The sequence below is a fragment of the Dermochelys coriacea genome, chromosome 3 (genome assembly GCF_009764565.3).
Source record: "Dermochelys coriacea isolate rDerCor1 chromosome 3, rDerCor1.pri.v4, whole genome shotgun sequence".
Classification (NCBI taxonomy): domain Eukaryota; kingdom Metazoa; phylum Chordata; order Testudines; family Dermochelyidae; genus Dermochelys; species Dermochelys coriacea.
Genome location: NC_050070.1, coordinates 140,124,375 through 140,145,120, shown reverse-complemented (window position 1 = coordinate 140,145,120; position 20,746 = coordinate 140,124,375). Strand labels below are relative to the sequence as shown.

At 42.1% G+C, this 20,746-nt stretch overlaps 1 protein-coding gene across 8 annotated transcripts in view; it reads left to right on the top strand.

Annotated features, from left to right (window-relative positions):
• RGS7 (regulator of G protein signaling 7) overlaps nucleotides 1-20,746 on the top strand; it is a 442,164-nt gene that overhangs the window by 220,303 nt on the left and 201,115 nt on the right. The window contains exon 1 of one of the 8 annotated variants that reach the window (XM_043511437.1): nucleotides 5,630-5,763. The exons of the other annotated variants lie outside the window; for them this stretch is intronic. Coding sequence (XP_043367372.1) covers nucleotides 5,757-5,763 — 7 coding nt within the window. The 5' untranslated portion in view covers nucleotides 5,630-5,756. Of the gene's footprint in view, nucleotides 1-5,629; nucleotides 5,764-20,746 lie in introns of those variants that run through there. 8 annotated transcript variants of the gene reach the window in all.

Here is a 20,746-nt window from a genome sequence, read left to right as displayed (position 1 = left end):
GCTCAGAGAAGAGTAACACATACCTTGATTAGTGCTGTACTCTCTGCTAACAATTATTTTATAATGTTGTTAGACTAAGAGAAGCTTATGACAGGCTCCCCTGGGATCTGCAATCTTAGTTGCCGTCTTAGTTTTACTCCATCAGAGGAAGCTTACAGATTCAATTCTGCACTTCTCATGAACTCCTTTTAATGGAACTTTTGGATGCAGAATGAATCCAGTGGAAAAATGTATATGTCAAATATGCTATGCTACTATACAGCTAGTGCTTAACTATAAAAGCAGTTGCAGAAATTGGCATCTCATACAGAGCAGTTTGCTTCATTTAAATCTTTCTTGAAAAATATCTTTTATAAAGCCCCTCAGTGATAACATTGAAATAATAATTGAAAAAAATCAAACTTCAGTGCCATGAAATTGCACTCTCTGCCAATGCATTGTTTGTGTCTCAACTGAAATCTCTACATTGCAGTTGAATTGCAAGCTCTTTGTGGCAGAGATTCAATCATGTTTATATTTTCAATAGCTCCAAGCATGGTGTTGTAGGTCTGTACATAAGTATCCAAGATGGTGACTGAGGATGAATCCCCAGAGCCTCTTTTGAAGCTTTGAGTGCTTGATCTTCAATTCTAAAATTCAATTTAACTATTTCTCAGAGTCCAAATAAGTTTTTGTGCTTGGCAGTGAAGCTCAAAATCACAGGACTTGAATTTTCAGAAGGCACAAATCTAAAATAGTGACTGGTAGCTGGTGTGCTGTGATATACAGTCTGCTGTGTTTCTGCTATGGTCTTAAAGTGAAGTCAAAATAAACTTATTAACCTCTTTTCAATTGTAGCATTAATTTGTGTAGGTACATAATGCAGCAAACCATACAGATCTGAGTGGTTGCTGTGTCTCTTTGCCTTAATGTTTTGATGAAAGAAAGTCTTGCAAGGGGTAAGGAAAAAAGAGGGGGCTTGGTATTTTGTCTCCTTAGATTTAATATGCCTTGTGAGAATGAAGCTGCCAATCTAGCTGCCTCTTAATCATTTCCACAATCAACAAAGCTCTCATCACACCAAAAATTCTCAGTGTATTTTCAACTAATGTTGATTGGAATATCAGAAATTGATAGGAGATGGGTGATTTGCATAACACAGGGTTCATCTCTAGGGCTGTGAATGAATAAAAACTTGTTTGAAATAAATGTAGGAAATATGACATATGAATCATAGAGATTGTGAAGAGCACTTAGATCATTTTTGTTTTAACCAAGGCACACAGCAAGCAAATGGAATAGTCTAGCTGTTCAGATCTGGATTTGGGCAAAAAGAAGCATTCATACTTTGCAGGTGAAGCAATGCAGTAATTGGTTTTCTTTTGGCAATATTCATATTGAAGGCTTCATAGATCATCATAACATGGCATATTTGTTTAAGACAGGATGTGGTGATGCCATGCAGCCTTTATGGTAAACCACCATATACATTTATGGAGATCTAAAAGATATAGTGCTCAGATACCATTGGTGGTGAGTGTGATAAATCATAAAAATGGAGGTAAATAGTAAAATGTACATGCTATGCTGCACGTAGAGTTGAATCCGTGTTTGTACAGTGTCTAGTACAAAAAGATGGTGCTGTTCCATGACTGTGGCTCATAGGTCCTACTGCAATACAAATAAATAATAATTGAATCAACATTGATTTAGGAATCTTTGAGACCCAACACGAACCATAGGAACTCATATGGGTATGTCCAGTTGCAGTTCCTGTTCAGTTCCATTTGGAAGTGAATCTTAATCTGGGAGGTACAGTAAGCAAAATGTCACTTTTGATAATCTTCCCTTTTTCCCATCTACCTGGGGCTGGGTTGCCAGATCAGTCCGTTCCAGTGTGCCTATCCAATGCTTGTTCATTTTCACTCTATTCTCCCATGCACAGTCTAAGCACTGTTTTCTTGGCCTCCTCTTGTTCCCACCCGCAAACTCTAGTCTCAGATCCTTCCTGTCATGATCCTTGGTATGTGCCTGTACCATCTCAGCCTCATCTCTTGCAGCTTCTTCTGATAACATAGACCTTGCTCTCACTCCTGATGATGTGTTTCCACATGTGGCCCAGCAATGTCACACCTCTCACAGCCCTTAAACATCTCATTTCAATGGCTTCAGGTCTTCTCAAGTACCTCTCTCTGGTCTCGCTCACGTCTCTGGTCAGTACAGAAGAGCTGGTCTTACCATGGTTTTATACAGCTGTCCCTTAAATAGTCTGAGCATCCATTTATCATAAATCACTCCACTTATCTTGTGCAGAGTTCCCCATGCTCAGCAACCTTGTTTGCAGTTCTCTGTCAATATCTACATTTGCTGCTAACCAGCCCCCATAATACTTAGGCACTTGCCCTCTATGTTGATATTATCTGGCTTGGTTCTGTATGAGTCATACATATGAATGCAGTCTATTCTTTACTCATTTTGGGGCCATAGTTTTAATTCCCTGTTCCAGGCATCAATCACCTGGCCTAAATCTTCCTCACTGTCAGCCATTAGTACAATATCATCTGCATAGATCAACTTGTTACTACCTCCCATTTGGATTTGCTTACTTCTGATGTCCATCACTATTATGAATAGTAATGGACTAAGTGCTGATCTCTGGTAGAGCCCAACCTTCACCTCAAAACTCTGTTACACTGAAGGACATCCACACTTTTTTGTCATGGAATTGTCACACAACACCATCTGGACAAGGTCCTCTGGTACGCCATAGAACTGTAGCAGAGGCACCAGCAGTTGCCTAGTGTGATGGGGCAAGGCCAGATGGCTATAGAAAAGTAGTGGGAGATAGATAGATTAGCTCCAGGCTAAACAAGTCCCTGGTACCAGGTTAAGTGAAATGGAAGCTGCTCCAGATCAATTAAGACACCTGGGGCCAATTAAGAACCTTCCAGAAGGCAGGGAGAAGGCTAGGTTGATTGGGACACCTGAAGCCAATCAGGGGCTGGCTGAAACTAGTTAAAAGCCTCCCAGTCAGTCAGGTGGGTGGGCATGTCAGGAGCTGTGGAAGAAGTTGTGCTGTTGGAGAGGCTGAGTAGTACACACCATATCAGGCACAAGGAAGGAAGCCCTGAGGTAAGGGTGAAGTGGAGCTTGAGGAAGTGAGGGCTGCTGTGGGGGAAGTAGCCCAGGGAATTGTGCATGTCATGTTTCTAAAAGGTCAGCTACCATAGCTGATACTATTAGAGTCCCTGGGATGGAGCCTGGAGTAGAGGGTGGGCCTGGGCTCTCCCTCCCATCTTTGCCCCCTGTTTAATCACTGAGACTGGGAGACAACAGAGACTGTGCAAGGAAGGATAACTTCTCCTCACCTCCCTCGCTGGCTTATGATGAAAATGGCTCAGTAGACTGTGACCCTTGTCTCTAGAGAAAGGAGTTACGTGGAGGGTCACAGTGAGCTTCTGAGGCTAGTGAAATTCACCAGGAAATGCGGGACCCACGGAGGCAAGGACAGACCTTTGTCACACTAGGTAATTTGTGGAATGCTTTCTCCAAATCAAGGAAAGCCCAATTGCACTTTACATTTCTCTCAGCCGCTTTTCCACCAAACTGTCTAGTGATGAAAATACCACTTGTTATCCCTTTTGCTTTTCTAAAATCAAACTGCTCCTTCCCTAAAAATGGGCTCCACATATTGGTGAAACACTTCTGATATCATTTTTTAAAGACGTTAGATGTTCCCTTTTTAAAATAAACCATGGGTAGAAGAAGCCTTCTCTTTATTCTGTTTTTAAATTCAGTGGTGGTGTTGGCCAAGACATCTCAATGCAACCCCTTTAAAAAACAGGGCCTTGTCTTAGTGGACTGAATGGGGTTTTCCCGTCATATCCAAACACTGTGTACAAACTAAGCACTGAGACGTCAAGAACAACTAGTTTCATTTGAAGATACAATGGGGTTTGCAGGTGACTATTTCCACACTGTCCAGAGCAGTGTGGACTGAACAAAAGTATGGGTTTGGAAAAAGTCGAGCCTGAAAGCTCTATGGTACTCTGTGTTGGGACCCCAAATGTGTGATGAGTAGATTTTGCTTTGGGTTGCATCCTTTCCTTTCATTGGCCACAAAAATGTGAGTTTATTCTAAACAATGCAGGTGAAACAAGACATGAGTATGTGATAATCAAGTGGAAACATGTTTATGCTAATCTAACAGTAGTGCATTTTGATCACCAGACAGGGTTTATCATTTGGTATCCATGGCATGTGCTTTGCTGTCAAGTCAGCAAAAGCTGCAAGAGAGGCAGACAGATGGTGCAGTTAGCCTCAACATAGGAGATATGTTGTGTTTTTTGTAGAAACCTCATTGGTTGTCTTGGGAATTAATGATATCTAGAAGTCAGAGTTGTCACAATTTGAGGCATTGATGATAGGAGAGGATGAAGAGCACAGGTAGTCATTAGAAATGGCTCCTCTAGAGTCTAAGGGAAAGTGAGAGGACGCCGCTCCTCTTTTCCTTATCCAGAAAATACAATGTATATACAGTCTCATTTGTGTTAATACACAGTTTTGGTTACATTATTAAAGAATTTACCAAAACTTCATCATCCTATCTACTGGCAATTGTTTCAATTTTTGGAACAATAGTATGTAATGAATGACTATATCATAATGCATAGGCACAAGGGGGACTGAATTAAAGTTGCACATGCAACCTTAACTCTGGAATTTCCTAACTTTGAGTGCTTGACTTTGCAACCCTAATGTTCTTTGAATATAGCTTGTTATTTATATGTAATATAAAACTTCATATATGTGGTGGTTGGGGGAGGTGTGTATACTTACAGCTTTTATGTACATATAGTGTAGAGTAAAACTTGTAGAAGAGACCACTCTTATTAGGCAATCCTTCTCTTAATTGACTCCTCCAAAATATCTCCAGATATGAACTGTTACCTGGAATAATAACTGGACACTGTGCCTTTTCATTTGGAGTTCGAATATTCCTTCTTTTAAAAGAGCATCTATTCCTATCTCCATTCCTTGGAGTCAGGAAATTTTCCTACTATCCCAGAACTTGATCATTTTCCTATTACCTGATAGCCTTAAAGACTTCAAACTGTTGTAGTCTTTTAGTAGTGAATACATTAATAATATTATCAAGTAGTGTGTGAAAGAGTGTTTTGGGAGGAAAACTGTATTACTCCTTTAAAGGACAGACTGGAGCCTGCCACCTGGGGATAATAAAGGAGATGCGGTCCCTGCCCTGTTGCTGATACATGTAAAGAGGAACAGGAAGTGGTGCCTCACAGAGAAGGGAGCAGAAGCTGGGCAGTTGCTGGTTAGGCAGTCCAAGTGCTGGGAGACAAGCCTAACTTGACTCAGGAACTTGGGTGTGGACTGTAAATTTGGGAGCCCTGATCCAGGCTCCTGATGAATTGTTCGTTGTAATGATTCCTGACCTGAAACCTTATTTTTTTTAAAAGGAAAATGGCATTTTTTTATATGTGCCAACTTCTCCTTGCCCATGGGCTGTTAAATATTAAATTAAATAGCTGCTCCATGTGGGGAAATTAAGGTGGGCCACATCTGCACTGCTGAACTAGCCCACAAGGGGGCATATGGGGACTGCCCACATTTTTACACAGTGCTTTATTTAAAAATGCTCAGCATTGCACTCGCTGCAGTCTCTATCCCAGAGAGCTGGCAATCTCAGTAGGCTGACCAGATGCACTGAGAGGCTGAGAAGAAAATACTGTCATATTGCCTCTCCTCTTCTGCAAATGCTGGGTGAGTGAATCAAAGCATGAATCACAAGAGCTACCTGGAGCTTTCGTACAGCTGTCTAGGGGCAAGCTGCAGAGAGTAAAGAGCTGAACACTGGGAACTGGGTGACTCAGGGGATTAGTAACAAGAAAAAGTGTTTAATCTGTCATTAGTTCTGATCTCACCCATCTGAGTAAGGATGAAAAGTTGTTACCACCTGATGACTGTTCAGTGCTGTGTGTGAGAAGAGTTGATGGGCTCACTGACATTATGAGTGGAGACGTTTCCTTGTTAAAAATAAACAAAAAATACAATGAAATCCCCACAAGAATTGGCAGTCTCAGAAGAGAGACAAAGGCCTGACACCTCATTCAGTTTAGGTGATCCCTTGAGAGTAGTGTAGTGTTGCATTATAAGTGAATGGAAATTCCTATATCCTTCTATTCTTGTTGCCAGATTATCCTTTTCTGGGATAAAATGACCATTTGTGGAAAAGCCAATGGTCCATCCCCCAGGCCCTTGATGTCTTGGTTTCTGCTGAATGCCATGTCCATAATGATATGGCAGTTCCTCTCTTCCCCTCCCCCTCACTACACGGGCAGGTGAAGATCCTCTGTATCATCACCAGATTCCGCAGGCCTAATTATGTCCTTAATAACATCTGTGCAATCTCATTGTTTTTAGGTTAGGTCCCGTATTACAACTGTGCAAGCCTGCTGCCTTCTGTGTATATGTATGACTGGTTGGATCATAGTAAATGATGTTGTTGATGCACTGGAAATAATGGAATCCAGCCTGCTTAGCTGCGCTGGCTCTGCAGGAGTAGTCAGAGTAATATGCAGATGGAGCTAGTCTGAGTAAGAAGTGGCATTTTTTACATTACCACTTTTCAAACCAGGACTTTTTGAAGATGGTGGTTGGTGAATATTCTGGAGAAACTGTCTATTCCCAACAGAGCAGCTTGCCTTAAGGTGATGGAACCATTTTCCCTTCCATGCAATTTATTTGATCACCTCCTTAGAAAATCCCCAGTTGGGATTCAAATGTGCATGATTTCTCCAGAGTTAATATTTTTCAATGCTGGGTTCCTCCTTGTGTTGCTTTCTGCATGCTCCATATTTTTGGTGTATAGAAGAGAATAGCTTTATCAACTGGATACTTATGATTGGGGCACATTGTCTGCTACAGGGTACGGAGAAGAATACTTGTTGACCTATGAGAGAATCTAAGAGCATTGTAGCCACTACCATTTCAAATAATAATGTGGATACTTCAATCTGTTCAACCTTCCAGCTCATATTGCCTTTTTGGTTTGTCTTGGACTGAATATAGGGCTTGAACAGTAAATAAAGACAGGGAGGTGCATTAAATGGTATTTAAAACTTCACAATTCTTTTTATTTTATTGAAATCAGCTTCGTGCCCACATTACAATCCTGAGGCTCAGCATGTCCATGTGACAAGTCTTACTTGGCTGTGATTAATGGTAGCTGGATGCCGCTTTTATTAAATGAAAAACTGTTTCCAGTATCTTTAGCATTCAGATGATGCAGCCCTCAAATTCAGGTTTTTAAGCAGTGCGTGTATTAATATTGGTCCTTTCATTATAAGAACTAAAATCTTTCCAAGGTCAAGCATTTAAAAATAAATAAATACATCTCATTTATAGGTAGTAATTTTCCTCCAAAAACTTTTTTTTTCTTTATGATTACCTTACAACCCAGTGGGTATTTCCATCTGGAGAAATGGGAGAAAATATAATAATAAAAATCTGAGGCAATTTTGCAAAATTGTAATAGGAGACTTAAAAGTGACTTACATCATATTTAAAAGTAATCTATGTGGAAAACAGTCACTGTATCTGTCAGGTCTCTTAAACCAGGAGATATGAAGAGCTTACTTTCAGAGGCATTTGCAGCAGCGGTGGGGCTAAAAGTTGTATGCTGATGGGCAAGAGCATTTTAAAAATTGCTGTCTTATCATGAGTTGGAGTATAGGGGATATCCAGTTTGATTTGCTGTTAGTCTCTGGTTTGAATCAGAGTTTCCTCTCCTTTCCAAATACTGAATGGGGACTTCCAGCTCAACATGTTCCCAAGAAAATAGCTGCAGGTTTTGCTGATCATAGATAAGAATTTGTTACAGTAACTTTTCTTAACATATTGTTTTGTCATGAAAATTTCCCTCTTTCTTGGGAAAACTCTAAGTCCCTGTGTCCAGTAGAGGTAAAGGGACTGATGCTGAGAGCTTCTGAAAGGAGTTTAGAGAACCAAAGCTCTGTTAGGGCCAAAATCTTCTGTGATTTACAACCCTTCTTAATTTGACATTGATTCTCCTGATACTGGATATAGGTAAATCCCAAGGAAGCCACATTTTTTAAAATTTTTAATTATTCTTAATTCCAACCAGAAACTAGTGGCTGCTTAGCAGAGCTTAAGAGCTACACTTTGGCTAGATCTATGCCTGTACATTAATGTCAGTTACAGGTGTGATTCTTTATGTTTTTTTTGGAGAATTCGCTGTATCGCAGTGGTTCTCAAACTTTTGTACTGGTGACCCCTTTCACACAGCAAACCTCTGAGTGTGACTCCCCCCCTTATAAATTAACACCATTATAAATGCTGGAGGCAAAGTGGGGTTTGGGGTGAAGGCTGAAAGCTCATGACCCCCCTGTAATAACTTCACGGCCCCCTAAGGGGTCCTGACCCCCAGTTTGAGAACCCCTGCTGTATCACCACAAGGTAGAGTTGCTGGAATAACTACACTAGAAAACTCTTTCTAGTGTAGCCAAGACCTTGGAAGAAACTAAGAATGTGGGTCTCCATGAGGACCAGGTACTGAAGCAGACATATATTCCAAAGATCTAGGAAAAAAGTATTTCTCAGCCATCACCTTGATACCTCATGATATTTACTCTGCTTGATGTTCTTGCTGGATAACAATATACGGCAACATTTGCTTCCCTCAGGTGACCTCACGATAAGTAACATTAGCTCGGGAGCCCCACCACTGGCTCAGTGCTAATCTTAAACAACCCTGTATCACACCAATGCAGCAACAAACTCAACATTTTCACTGTTTTTCATTGGTGCAGTAACTGGCATGAGTTAGATCAGGAAATAAATCACTTTAATAATTTGGTTGGATCAACAAAAATTATCTTTACATTTGGAAGGAAAATTCCAGTGTTTATTTATTAGTTGACTAAGGAAGAATTTACAGAGTTGTGGTCTATCAATGGACAAAGGACACTTAAAGCAGATGCCTACCCAAACTAAAACCCCAGATCCACACACCTCTGAACTTCGTGGAAATTTGAAATGTGAAATAAGATCTGGATATAAAGACAGTCTTGCAAGCACTTACATACGTACTTGCAGGATCTGGGCCTACTCTTGCAAATGGTTTCTTTCTTTATAATGGGCTGAGCCAATGGGCTTATCCTTGTAATGGGCTGAGCTAAGATGCTGCAAAGCTCAGGCTATTAAAGACATAGATCCAGATCAGAATTTTGTGGCTTGACCCCACCTCTTCCCTTAGCAAGAGGATGTCTTATCACTTCCTCAATAAAGTGATCACAGAAACATCTGTCAGACAACTTTTCATTAGTTGCTCTGAGTTTGAACCAGAAAATTCTGATTGGATCCAAAAGAACAAAGAGATGCTTATGGGTAATAGATTTTAAAATGTGATGTATAAAAATTACAATTTTCTTACTGATGCCTGTTTATCTGTGGAATGTAGCATTAATGAAAATCATGCTACTGAATTGCACTTTTTGCTGTATTTATTGATAGTAATTCAGATTGTGCAGTGGGTTAGGAATCAGACTGTGAAGCCAGCATCACATTCAGTTTTGCAGCTGCAAAACACTTAATCCTTCTGTGACTCTGTTTCCCCTCCTGTAAAATGAGGATAAAGTTTAGCCATCTTTCTGAAGCACATTGGACTCTCGGATGAAAAATGCTGTGCTAACTGATTACTGGTTTTGGTGAGACAAGAATTGCAAAGAAATAACTATAGAAACATTTAAAACTTCTATTTCATGTTAAACTACAAAACCTGCACTTTGCAATAAAAATAAAAGCAAACCCATAAAAGCTACGTTTAAGTCAGTCTGGCATGTAAATATTGTACAATAGGGTTTATCATTACCATGGACAATAGCTATGACAGATATGGCAATTTTCTGCAATGTCCTGGACAAACCTTATTGAATTAAGTTAAACCTTATTGAATTAAGCTTTTGTATTATTCTGGGCCAGGGTTAGTATGTAATTCAAAGGACGAAGGCAATCACAGCCTCCTAGGAACTAAGAACAGTGGGGAGTGATCAGGCAAATTCACTTAGGTTGTAACATTGTCTGGCTATGCCGAAAGAAGGACATGAAACATTTGACATGGGTTTAATCAGTATGGCAGATAACAGTGTACAGTGCAGGTAACCCCATGTTTACTCCATAATTACCCAGGGGTCTTTTACCAGCTCCCCCTCTTTTTCCATCCATGTCCCTCTGGCAAATCCATTGTCGGGACCTTACCATATCTGGGATGAGGGGCTTCCACCAGCTCCTCCTCTTTTTCCTTTCCAAATCCATTGCTGGGACCTTACCATCCACCCTTGCATAGGAGGGTTAAGGGGACTATAAGAGTGGGGGATTGGCTCCCTGCAGTACCAATCATAGGAGTCCCCAACCATCCCCCCCATTCGTTCCTTTAATGAACACCTCTTTTTAAGTCCTTTTCCAAGCCATTTATCCAGTCACTGTATACCTTTCCTTTGGAGTGCCTGCGCTGGTCATCCTCCACAAGGAGATGCCAGCAATTAGTTTGGCTGCCTCCTCCCCACGCCCAGTCGGGTTCCCAGACATCTCCTAATGCCATCTTTTATATCAGTTAAAAACATGACAGCACATAAATTGGATAGGTGAACCCAATACTCCTGAAACAACTCTGCTGCCCCGTATACTATGCCAGGATGTGAACTTACTGTCCGTCCTGTAGTCCCAAGGATTTTGGCCACCTCCCTGTTCACATACCTCCTTGCCTTGTCCACCCTAGGTGGGGGTTCACAGCTCCCTGGCCAGACCCTGCACTGAAGCATGTCTGACAAAATCATGTTAACTCGTGGAAAAAGTTAAAGGAATAGCACCAAGTCCCTCCGTTCTCTGAGCATTAGTTTCACCCCTTTAAGCATTCCCAAATCGTTTTCCCCAAGATGCACCACAATTATATCTGGGGGCTGCTGATGCGCCAGCACAGCATATAGCATTGGTATTAGTTGATCCCATAACATGCGTCTCCTTGCATGCCAACTGAATATCACATCATCACCAAAGCCCAGCTGCAAACCCTCAGGCAACCTGGACACATGCCTATGGGCCCAAAAGATAATACTTTGCCCGCAGAGCCACACCACTGTCTGCATGGCTGGTCGTCCAATATCTGTAATGAGATTATAACAAATTAACGTTGATTTACCGCCTGAGGTCTTACATACATTCGGTACCTATCCAGATGCCAATGTCTGATTGCCTCTGTTCCCATACCTAGCTGTGCTGCTGCCATTGCTACCCCGATTCTGAATGAGTAGGAACCAAATTCATGGGCTGGCAGCCCCAACCTCATCAGCCCCCATCTCAACATGGTAACAAATTGTTATGCTGTGAGGGGACTCCTGTCACCATGCATAAAAAGGGGCCTTTCCCCTTTGGCCGTATAATGCTGTAGGCCTTCAAAGCCCAAACTGGGCAGACCCCAGGCTCACCACCCTGCCAGAGAATCAGATTCACCCCAGCCAACTTGATCTGTCTTTGACTGTTGCAAGTATAATATCACTGAATGCTCATGCCATTATATATCCTGTAGTTGCAAAGCCCTTCCCATAGAGTCCCTACCGGACCCAGGTACTGGCTCACTGATCCTGAAAGCACCAACAAATGTTGTCAAGAATGCAGCCCTGATCAAGGCTACCTCCTGTCCTTTATGACAGATGTTGCTGAGGATCTGCACAAGATCCCTAAGTTTGTAAACCTTGATGGGATGGTGGGAATCCACCCTGGGGCCACTGGTACTTGACCACCCAGCCCCAAAACCTTCAAACTAAAACACCACTGCAAGGATCAGGATAACCATTTAGTCTACTGATGAATGTAATGGCAGAAAGGTGATTTGAGATTGTGGAGGATGCCAGTTGATGGTTTGCCAGTGACAGCATATACTGCAGCACCTGACCCTCTGTAATGGCCCATATTGCTGATCAGCCTTCCTGATCCTGAAATTGCATGAAATCATTAAAACTTCTCTCATAGCCCTGCCATGTTCTTGGAGCAACTGATCTCCACACCACACTGACAACCATTCTACGCCACGGTTCCAGAGCGCTAGTGGCATCTGCCTGGGTTCCTGGCTGGCTCCTGGTGCAAACTCCAGAAATCTGTGGACCTAAAAATGAGACAAGACATGTGCTATGCCATTCTCAACCCCAGAGGGGTTATGAAACAATGTAATTCCCTGGAGCCTTTCCAGGGCCAAGAAAAATCATCCCCCTGAGAGCTGCAAGTATCAGTGCAGTAAAGCATCAGTGCACCAGCGCTACTCCCCTTGTGGGGATAGTTTTTTTACAGCACTAGGAGCGCTCTCTTTCAGCACTGGTGCCACAACTACAAAGCCATGTTAAAGCACTGCTGTGCTTCACATTGTTAAGGAAGACATACCCTTAGATTTGCTGCTTGTTCCTGCCTTTATCCTGGGACTGAAGTGGGGGGAAGAGCTTCCCCTCCCTCCCTGATCATCACTCTGCTTTGCTTCCATGTGGAGCCGAGTAGAGCTGAACACTGGAGCCCTCCTACCTCAGCCTTGGTCAGTGTCAAAAGGAAGGCTCCTGGCCCCGTGCTGCTCCTTTTCAAACCCTGAATTCCCAGGGAATGAGTCAGTGACCACTCTGCCCCTTTTGCAGCAGTTTTCATCCCCTCCCCCACACACATATCCATAAAGCACTGGTCCCTTCACTCGGCCAGACCAGCAAAAAAAACAACCCTGCATAAAAGTGCAGGGCGGTCACCTCCAGACAGTTACCACCACTTGGAGAGGCGTGTGTTTACTGCTTCATACTGGATTCTCCAGATACCAACAGACAAAGAAAGGACTTTTGGATAAATAACCTGAGTTTAAATTGAGTCAGGACAAACTTTCTGATCCAGCAAATGGACAGGATCTTCTGTCCAAGGGAGGCTCCAATCCTTCCTTGGAAGAATTGGAGGGACTTGACCTATTCATGAGTGGAGGGGAGCAAAAGCTTTATGAACTTGTAACTACAGGGAACATCTCTTTCCGTGGTTTGAAGGGCTGTTCATCGGCCTGAGCCCTTGCTTGAGTTGCAGTGGTCTATGGTAAGCTTATTAGCATGCATATTGGTTCTTTTGTTCTTTTTAATATGTTTTCTCTTCTACCTTAAGAATTACTGTGGTAACTTATATCGGTGGGCAATTACACTCTTTATAGCTGCAGAGGAGAAGGCAAAGCAGGTCTGCTGAGACAGTCTGATTTGCTAGGAAGGTCACAGTGTAGGCACAGAACTGTGCAGCCTGGAAAAACCTCAGTCAGGAAGGAGAGAGGGACATGTCTCTGTGCAAGAGACACAGCTGGGAAGAAGCCTGGGAATGGGTGCTTTTGCTGGAGGGAAGAGGAATATAGATACAGTTGGCCAGAACTGTGACAATAGCTACATCAATGAGCGGATTATTAATGATATAAAAAGCTGTTGTTCGTGATTGAAGAGTGCACACATATAATAATGACTCTGGCAATTGATTTGTTGAAACTCATTAGCAAATACAAATTATAATGAGTTTTCTGATTTAAAAAGTGTACAAGGGAGTGTTACTAGAATCCCAAAGTAATAGTTGGTTTGCAGAAATTATCATCCCTTGACAAGACACTGCACTTGGGAGGCTGAAGAGGGAAGTACTATTGATTTAAGGGAAACATACAACCCGTGAAATATAAACAATGTTGATGATTCTCAGGCACCTGTAATTTTAAGTGATTGTTTCTAATAGAAAGGAGTGCAAAGAATAGCTGTTTGATTCCATCTGTGCTCTTGATGCTTCCATGGCAATGAGGCTGTTTGTTTAAATAGCACGGCAGTTTATTGGAAGAACAATTCAGAACTGCAGAACAGGGGTATTATTTGAGGAGGCAGGTTTGCCACTGTATTTGTCATCCCTAACTTGGCACTTGACCCTGAGAGGATCTAGATACTCACTGCTTACACAGAGACTAGAGGGGAGCGAGTATGCGTTGAGGGGAAATAGATTCCCAGGATCAGGCCCTTCGTGACTGTGAATAGTGGATTTGTTAGAATATGTAATCCATTCCAGAATTGGTATTGAATAAATGCACATGCTGTGGGTTTTCAGAAACTGTCCCACAACCTACATCCAGTTATAGACAAAAGGAAAAAAGCCCAGCAGAGAGTTCTGAATGAGTTTTCCTGGGAGAAAAAAGTAACTGGAAAAAAATCATTCAAAAAATATGCATACATTGCTTCTAAATCAGAACCTTGCAGTAGTGATGTTGGCACTGTTTTTCTTTTTAAAGTGTATTTTTGTATGACTACATCACAATCCTAAAATTTCCACAAAAGTGCCCAGGTTTTCATTTTCAAAATATGGTCCCAAAATTTATGATTCTTTCTTAGACAGATTAATAGGGTTAATTATACGTAAAGATCCATGTAAAATCACATGTAGGTATACGGATACAGTTATTTCATGCAATATAGGATATGCACAAGTACTTGAACATAGAATTATTCTACACAAGTACATATATGCAGGTATCTGATACAAAAGTAACATAATAACATAAGAACGGCCAAAGATCCCTTTAGTCCAATATCCTGTCTTCCAACAGTGGCCAATGCCAGATGCCCCAGAGGGAATGAACAGAACACGTAATCATCAAGTGATCCATTCCCTGTCACCCATTCCCAGTTTCTGGCAAACCGAGGCTAGGGACACCATCCCTGCCCATCCTGGCTAATAGCCATTGATGGACCTGTCCTCCATGAATTTAGTACTTTTTTGAACCCTGTTATAGTCTTGGCCTTCACAACATCCTCTGGCAAGTTGTTCCACAGGTTCACTGTGCATTGTGTGGAAAAAATACTTCCTTTTGTTTGTTTTAGACCTGCTGCCTATTAATTTCATTGGTGACCCCTAGTTCTTGTGTTATGAGAAGAAGTAAATAACATTTCCTTATTTACTTTCTCCACACCAGTCATGATTTTATAGACTTCTATCACATCGCCCCTTAGTCATCTCTTTTCCAAGCTGAAAAGTCCCAGTCTTATTAATCTCTCCTCATAAGACAGCCATTGCACACCCCTAATCATTTTTGTTGCCCTTTTCTGAACCTTTTCCAATTCTAATATATCATTTTTGAGATGGGGCAACCACATCTGTACGCTGTGTTCAAGATGTGGGCTATACCATGTATTTATTGGCATACCATGGATTTATTCATGGAACATTCTGATATACTCAAAACCATCAATATCTGGTGCAGACATTTCAGTACACACCTGTGGTAGGTATATGCGTATTTGGTGCAGAATTGTTACAGGTGCAACTTTATTCAGTACATCAATAAGGGAAGAGAGCCCTCTATCTAGATATAATTTAGGGTAATGTTGGTTGCTTGAGATGATTGTTCTTTTCTTGTATTCTACATGTTGCCTTACAAGTCGCTCATGGGATGTAGTCTGGTGTTCATTCCAAGTGTTCCTGGAACAGTTAAATCCAACCTGTGATCTCTGTCATTGACTCACTGTGTGGCCTTGTTCAAGTTACCTAACACAATGTGGCCCTATCATGGTAAGGGATTCTAGGCACTCCTGAAATATAAATAATATTACTTAATCTCTCAGGGCCTGAGTTTCCCCATCTTTAAAATTGAGATTTTTTAACATTTACTTACCATTGTAAAATTATTTGAGATCTTTACATGGTAAGTGCAAAGAGGTGGCAATGTTTTACACAGATACTGATCTACCACTTTTAAAGTCACAGAGAAAGCACCTAGCCATCAAGATCATAAGTGTGATTGTAGCACTCCCTGATGAATATGTCCCTCAAGACTCAATGAAGTTAGGCTAGTAGTGTTTAAAAATGTCCTTCAGTATCACTTTCACCTATTGGGAAAAGGATTCATGATCATCACAGCAGCACCAGAAATGTTCTGACTCCCCTCTGCAACAGGACAGCCAGAAACAAATGAAAAGATCTGCATTGTTACTGGAGCCAAAAGTGCTTCACACATTATCAAACATCCCCATGGATGTGGGAGCACTATGCCATGATGCATTTCATAAGCAACATTAGGATTCTTGATGCATTTGGGGAGGTCTGATAAGTGTGTCATTGAGTCATTGTTCTCTGGTGACATGTTTGGAGTCTAATGGCTTCTCCACAGGACCCCACAGTTTGGACTATGGAGGTATAAGTTGAAATACACACAGGGGTTCTATAACTGTGCCATGTAGACCCTGCAAATGCAAACTTAAAGGTACCTTGTTCACATTAACGTAATTCTGTTTAACTAGGTACCTTTTAGTTAGCATCACAGGGTCTATGTGGGTCTGTGACAGCACAGTGTCACTAATGTGCATTACAACTTACACCCTGCAGTCCAGACTGGATGGCTGTGTAGACATGCCCTGAAGGTTGTTCCTTGGGCAATGCTTATGACATCTGATTGTAGTTGCTCTGTTTGAGGCACAGGATATGTCCTGAGGAGTTATTGTCACTCACACTTTGTTTTAATAGAGACTTTTGTATTTTCAGGTACCAAATCTCTTGTGCCAGGGATTTGGGTTTGTTAGCCTGTTTGGAGATGTGGTTAGTATGGGCCTATTTAATGAGATTGTCCAGTCCATATCATGATGAATCATTTGGTTTTAACTCCGTTGTGTAACCAGATGCATCAATGAGGCACAAAGTCTGTTTATATTGATAAGAGGATATTTATGTTGACAAGTGAAACTAAAAAGCAATGTTTGAGTTCACCAGTTGAAACACAGATTCTTGTATCAGGAATGCAGATAGCTATTGTATGAATATAAACATGTGCAGGAGAAGGGCAAACCTGAAATAGGATTCAAATTTTTAACCATGAGGGTAATTAGCCATTGGAACTGATTACCAATGGGCATGATAAATTCTCCATCACTTTGAGTCCTTAAATCAATCTTAGATATCTCTAAATAATATGCTCTAGTTCAATACTGGTTGTTGGATTAGATTTAGGAACCACTGGATGAGTTATTTGGCCTGTTTTCTGCGGCAAATCAGACTAGATGATTGAAATAGTCCCTGCTGGCTTCCAGATTGATGAATGAAAATCTTACCTGAGCCAAATCCACAAAATCAGATCCAACTGGGAAGGAGAGGAGGATTTGGAATCTTTTCTATGGCCCTGCTAGTGCATGGTTATTTGTTGACTTTTGGGAGACCTATTTTGGTCTGAAGGGATAATACAGCCATTGGAGCTTGATTCTGAGTGGTGCTCACAATCTGCAAATCCCATTTGAAATCAGCAGGAAATGCAGGTATCTGGGTACAGGCCCTTAGTGGCAGGGTAATGTCTATTGTTATGGATTTCTTCTAAATTAAACTTGCCATCTCTGATAAATGATGCCAGGTGTGTGCTAGATATTTGGTGTGAACAAAACTCCGCTGAGAGCCAATTGGCTCAGTTCATTCAGACTACACAAATTAGTGTGCCTGTTATGCAGGCTGGTTGAGAGTAGCTCTAACCCAGTTGCAATAAAGCAGAATGGCTGCTGACTCCACATCTTTATTCTGAAGCCAAAATTGCTTGTTAATTTTGGCATCAGATAAAATAAAATTCTCACACTCCTGAATTTTAGGCATTCCCCTCAGGTATTTTTTAAGGGAATGATAATGGACATCAGCAGGAGATTGTGCCTGAATTCTAACCAGCTTGGAAATTCTGAATCTCAGAGTGAGACAATTCTCATTAGTTGTAGCAAATATTAACCTGTTTTAGAAATACTTAACCTCTTTTAGAACTGGAGAGGGTTTCTCTTTTGTACCAGTCTGCAGTTCGTTATAGAGTAGCATTTCTGTGCTGAAGGCAATGGACCTGCTCATTCAACATTTACCCATCTCCAAAAGCACATCACTGGGTTTTTAAAAAGTATCTTACATGAAATATCACTTCACAATACAACAGCAAGTCATGGAATGCCACTGAATTTCCATGGATTTTGGCATTGGGATTTTCGGATTCTTGGATCAAGCTTGTCTCCAGTTGTCTTTAACTTGATCATTTTAATGGTTGTTCTGAGGTGGCTAGCTTTTATGAGGCAGGTGTCTAAATAGCCAGGTAAGGATTAACCAGTGATTAGTCAAATGATTAGACGAAGTAGGGTGACCATATTTCCCAAAGAGAAAGTGAGACATCATGTGGGTCTGGCCCAAGCCACTCGCCCAACCCCTGCCCCCCCTCCCTTGCACATAGGGCTGGCCCATGCCCTGCCCCTGCCCCGCCCCCTCCCCTCCCTCCATGCATGGTGCTGGCATCGCAACTTGTCCAAGCCCTGCCTGCCTCCCATCCCACTCCCCCCGCAGCTGGTGTCACTTCTCGCCTGCACCCTCCCTCCCCTCCATGTGGCTGGCACTGCTGTTCACCAGAGTCCTGTTTCCCACCCCACCTCTCAGGGCTGGCATCGCCGCTTGCCTCTCCCACCCCCCGCCCATGTTCCTCTGTGCCTCAATAGGGGTTGCATTTGTCCTGTTTGCTCTTGCCACGTGATGGCAAGAAAATGGGACAAATGTCCACTTTTGCCAAAAAAAAAAAAAAGTCAGGACAGTCGGGACAGAGCTTAAAAGAGGGACTGTCCCATCCAAAACGAGATGTATGGTCACCCTAAGCTTAAGCGAGGCCCTAACTGCCATTGAATTAGGAAATTGTATTAGGGGGTCTTTTGAGCACTGTAACTTCTGCCCCCCCCGCCCCCCCGTGTTTCCCTATCTCCAACACTAGCACTGCAGTATAAGCAGTGATATAACACAAGTACATAATGGGGGGAGGAAAAACTGCAGGAAGATGCCATGTTGAGTACTCACTGTTTTCTGTTGTCTCTCTCCTCATCCATCCTGACAGTTTTAGGCTTCCTATTTCTCTGCAAAAAGAAAAGGAGTACTTGTGGCACCTTAGAGACTAACAAATTTATTAGAGCATAAGCTTTCGTGAGCTACAGCTCACTTCATCGGATGCATTTGGTGGAAAAAACAGAGGAGAGATTTATATACACACACAGAGAACATGAAACAATGAGTTTATCATACACACTGTAAGGAGAGTGATCACTTAAGATAAGCCATCACCAGCAGCAGGGGGGGGAAAGGAGGAAAACCTTTCATGGTGACAAGCAAGGTAGGCTAATTCCAGCAGTTAACAAGAATATCAGAGGAATAGTAGGGGGTGGGGTGCGGGGAGAAATACCATGGGGAAATAGTTTTACTTTGTGTAATGACTCATCCATTCCCAGTCTCTATTCAAGCCTAAGTTAATTGTATCCAGTTTGCAAATTAATTCCAATTCAGCAGTCTCTCGTTGGAGTCTGTTTTTGAAGCTTTTTTGTTGAAGGATAGCCACTCTTAGGTCGGTAATCGAGTGACCAGAGAGATTGAAGTGTTCTCCAACTGGTTTTTGAATGTTATAATTCTTGACGTCTGATTTGTGTCCATTCATTCTTTTATGTAGAGACTGTCCAGTTTGGCCAATGTACATGGCAGAGGGGCATTGCTGGCACATGATGGCATATATCACATTGGTAGATGCGCAGGTGAACGAGCCTCTGATAGTGTGGCTGATGTGATTAGGCCCTATGATGGTATCTCCTGAATAGATATGTGGACAGAGTTGGCAATGGGCTTTGTTGCAAGGATAGATTCCTGGGTTAGTGGTTCTGTTGTGTGGTGTGTAGTTGCTGGTGAGTATTTGCTTCAGATTGGTGGGCTGTCTGTAAGCAAGGACTGGTCTGTCTCCCAAGATCTGTGAGAGTGATGGGTCATCCTTCAGGATAGGTTGTAGATCCTTGATGATGCATTGGAGAGGTTTTAGTTGGGGGCTGAAGGTGACGGCTAGTGGCATTCTGTTATTTTCTTTGTTGTCCTGTAGTAGGTGACTTCTGGGTACTCTTCTGGCTCTGTCAATCTGTTTCTTCACTTCAGCAGGTGGGTATTGTAGTTGTAGGAATGCATGATAGAGATCTTGTAGGTGTTTGTCTCTGTCTGAGGGGTTGGAGCAAATGCGGTTATATCGTAGAGCTTGGCTGTAGACAATGGATCGAGTGGTATGATCTGGATGAAAGCTAGAAGCATGTAGGTAGGAATAGCGGTCAGTAGGTTTCCGATATAGAGTGGTGTTTATGTGACCATCGCTTATTAGCACCGTAGTGTCCAGGAAGTGGATCTCTTGTGTGAACTGGTCCAGGCTGAGGTTGATGGTGGGATGGAAATTGTTGAAATCATGGTGGAATTCCTCAAGAGCTTCTTTTCCATGGGTCCAGATGATGAAGATGTCATCAATGTAGTGCAAGTAGAGTAGGGGCATTAGGGGACGAGAGCTGAGGAAGCGTTGTTCTAAGTCAGCCATAAAAATGTTGACATACTGTGGGACCATGGGGGTACCCTTCGCAGTGCCACTGATTTGAAGGTATACATTGTCCCCAAATGTGAAATAGTTATGGGTGAGGACAAAGTCACAAAGTTCAGGCACCAGGGTAGCCGTGACGTTATCGGGGATACTGTTCCTGACGGCTTGTAGCCCATCTTTGTGTGGAATGTTGGTGTAGAGGGCTTCTACATCCATAGTGGCTAGGATGGTGTTTTTAGGAAGATCACCAATGGACTGTAGTTTCCTCAGGAAGTCAGTGGTGTCTCGAAGATAGATATTTCTCTGCACTATTTCTTATCC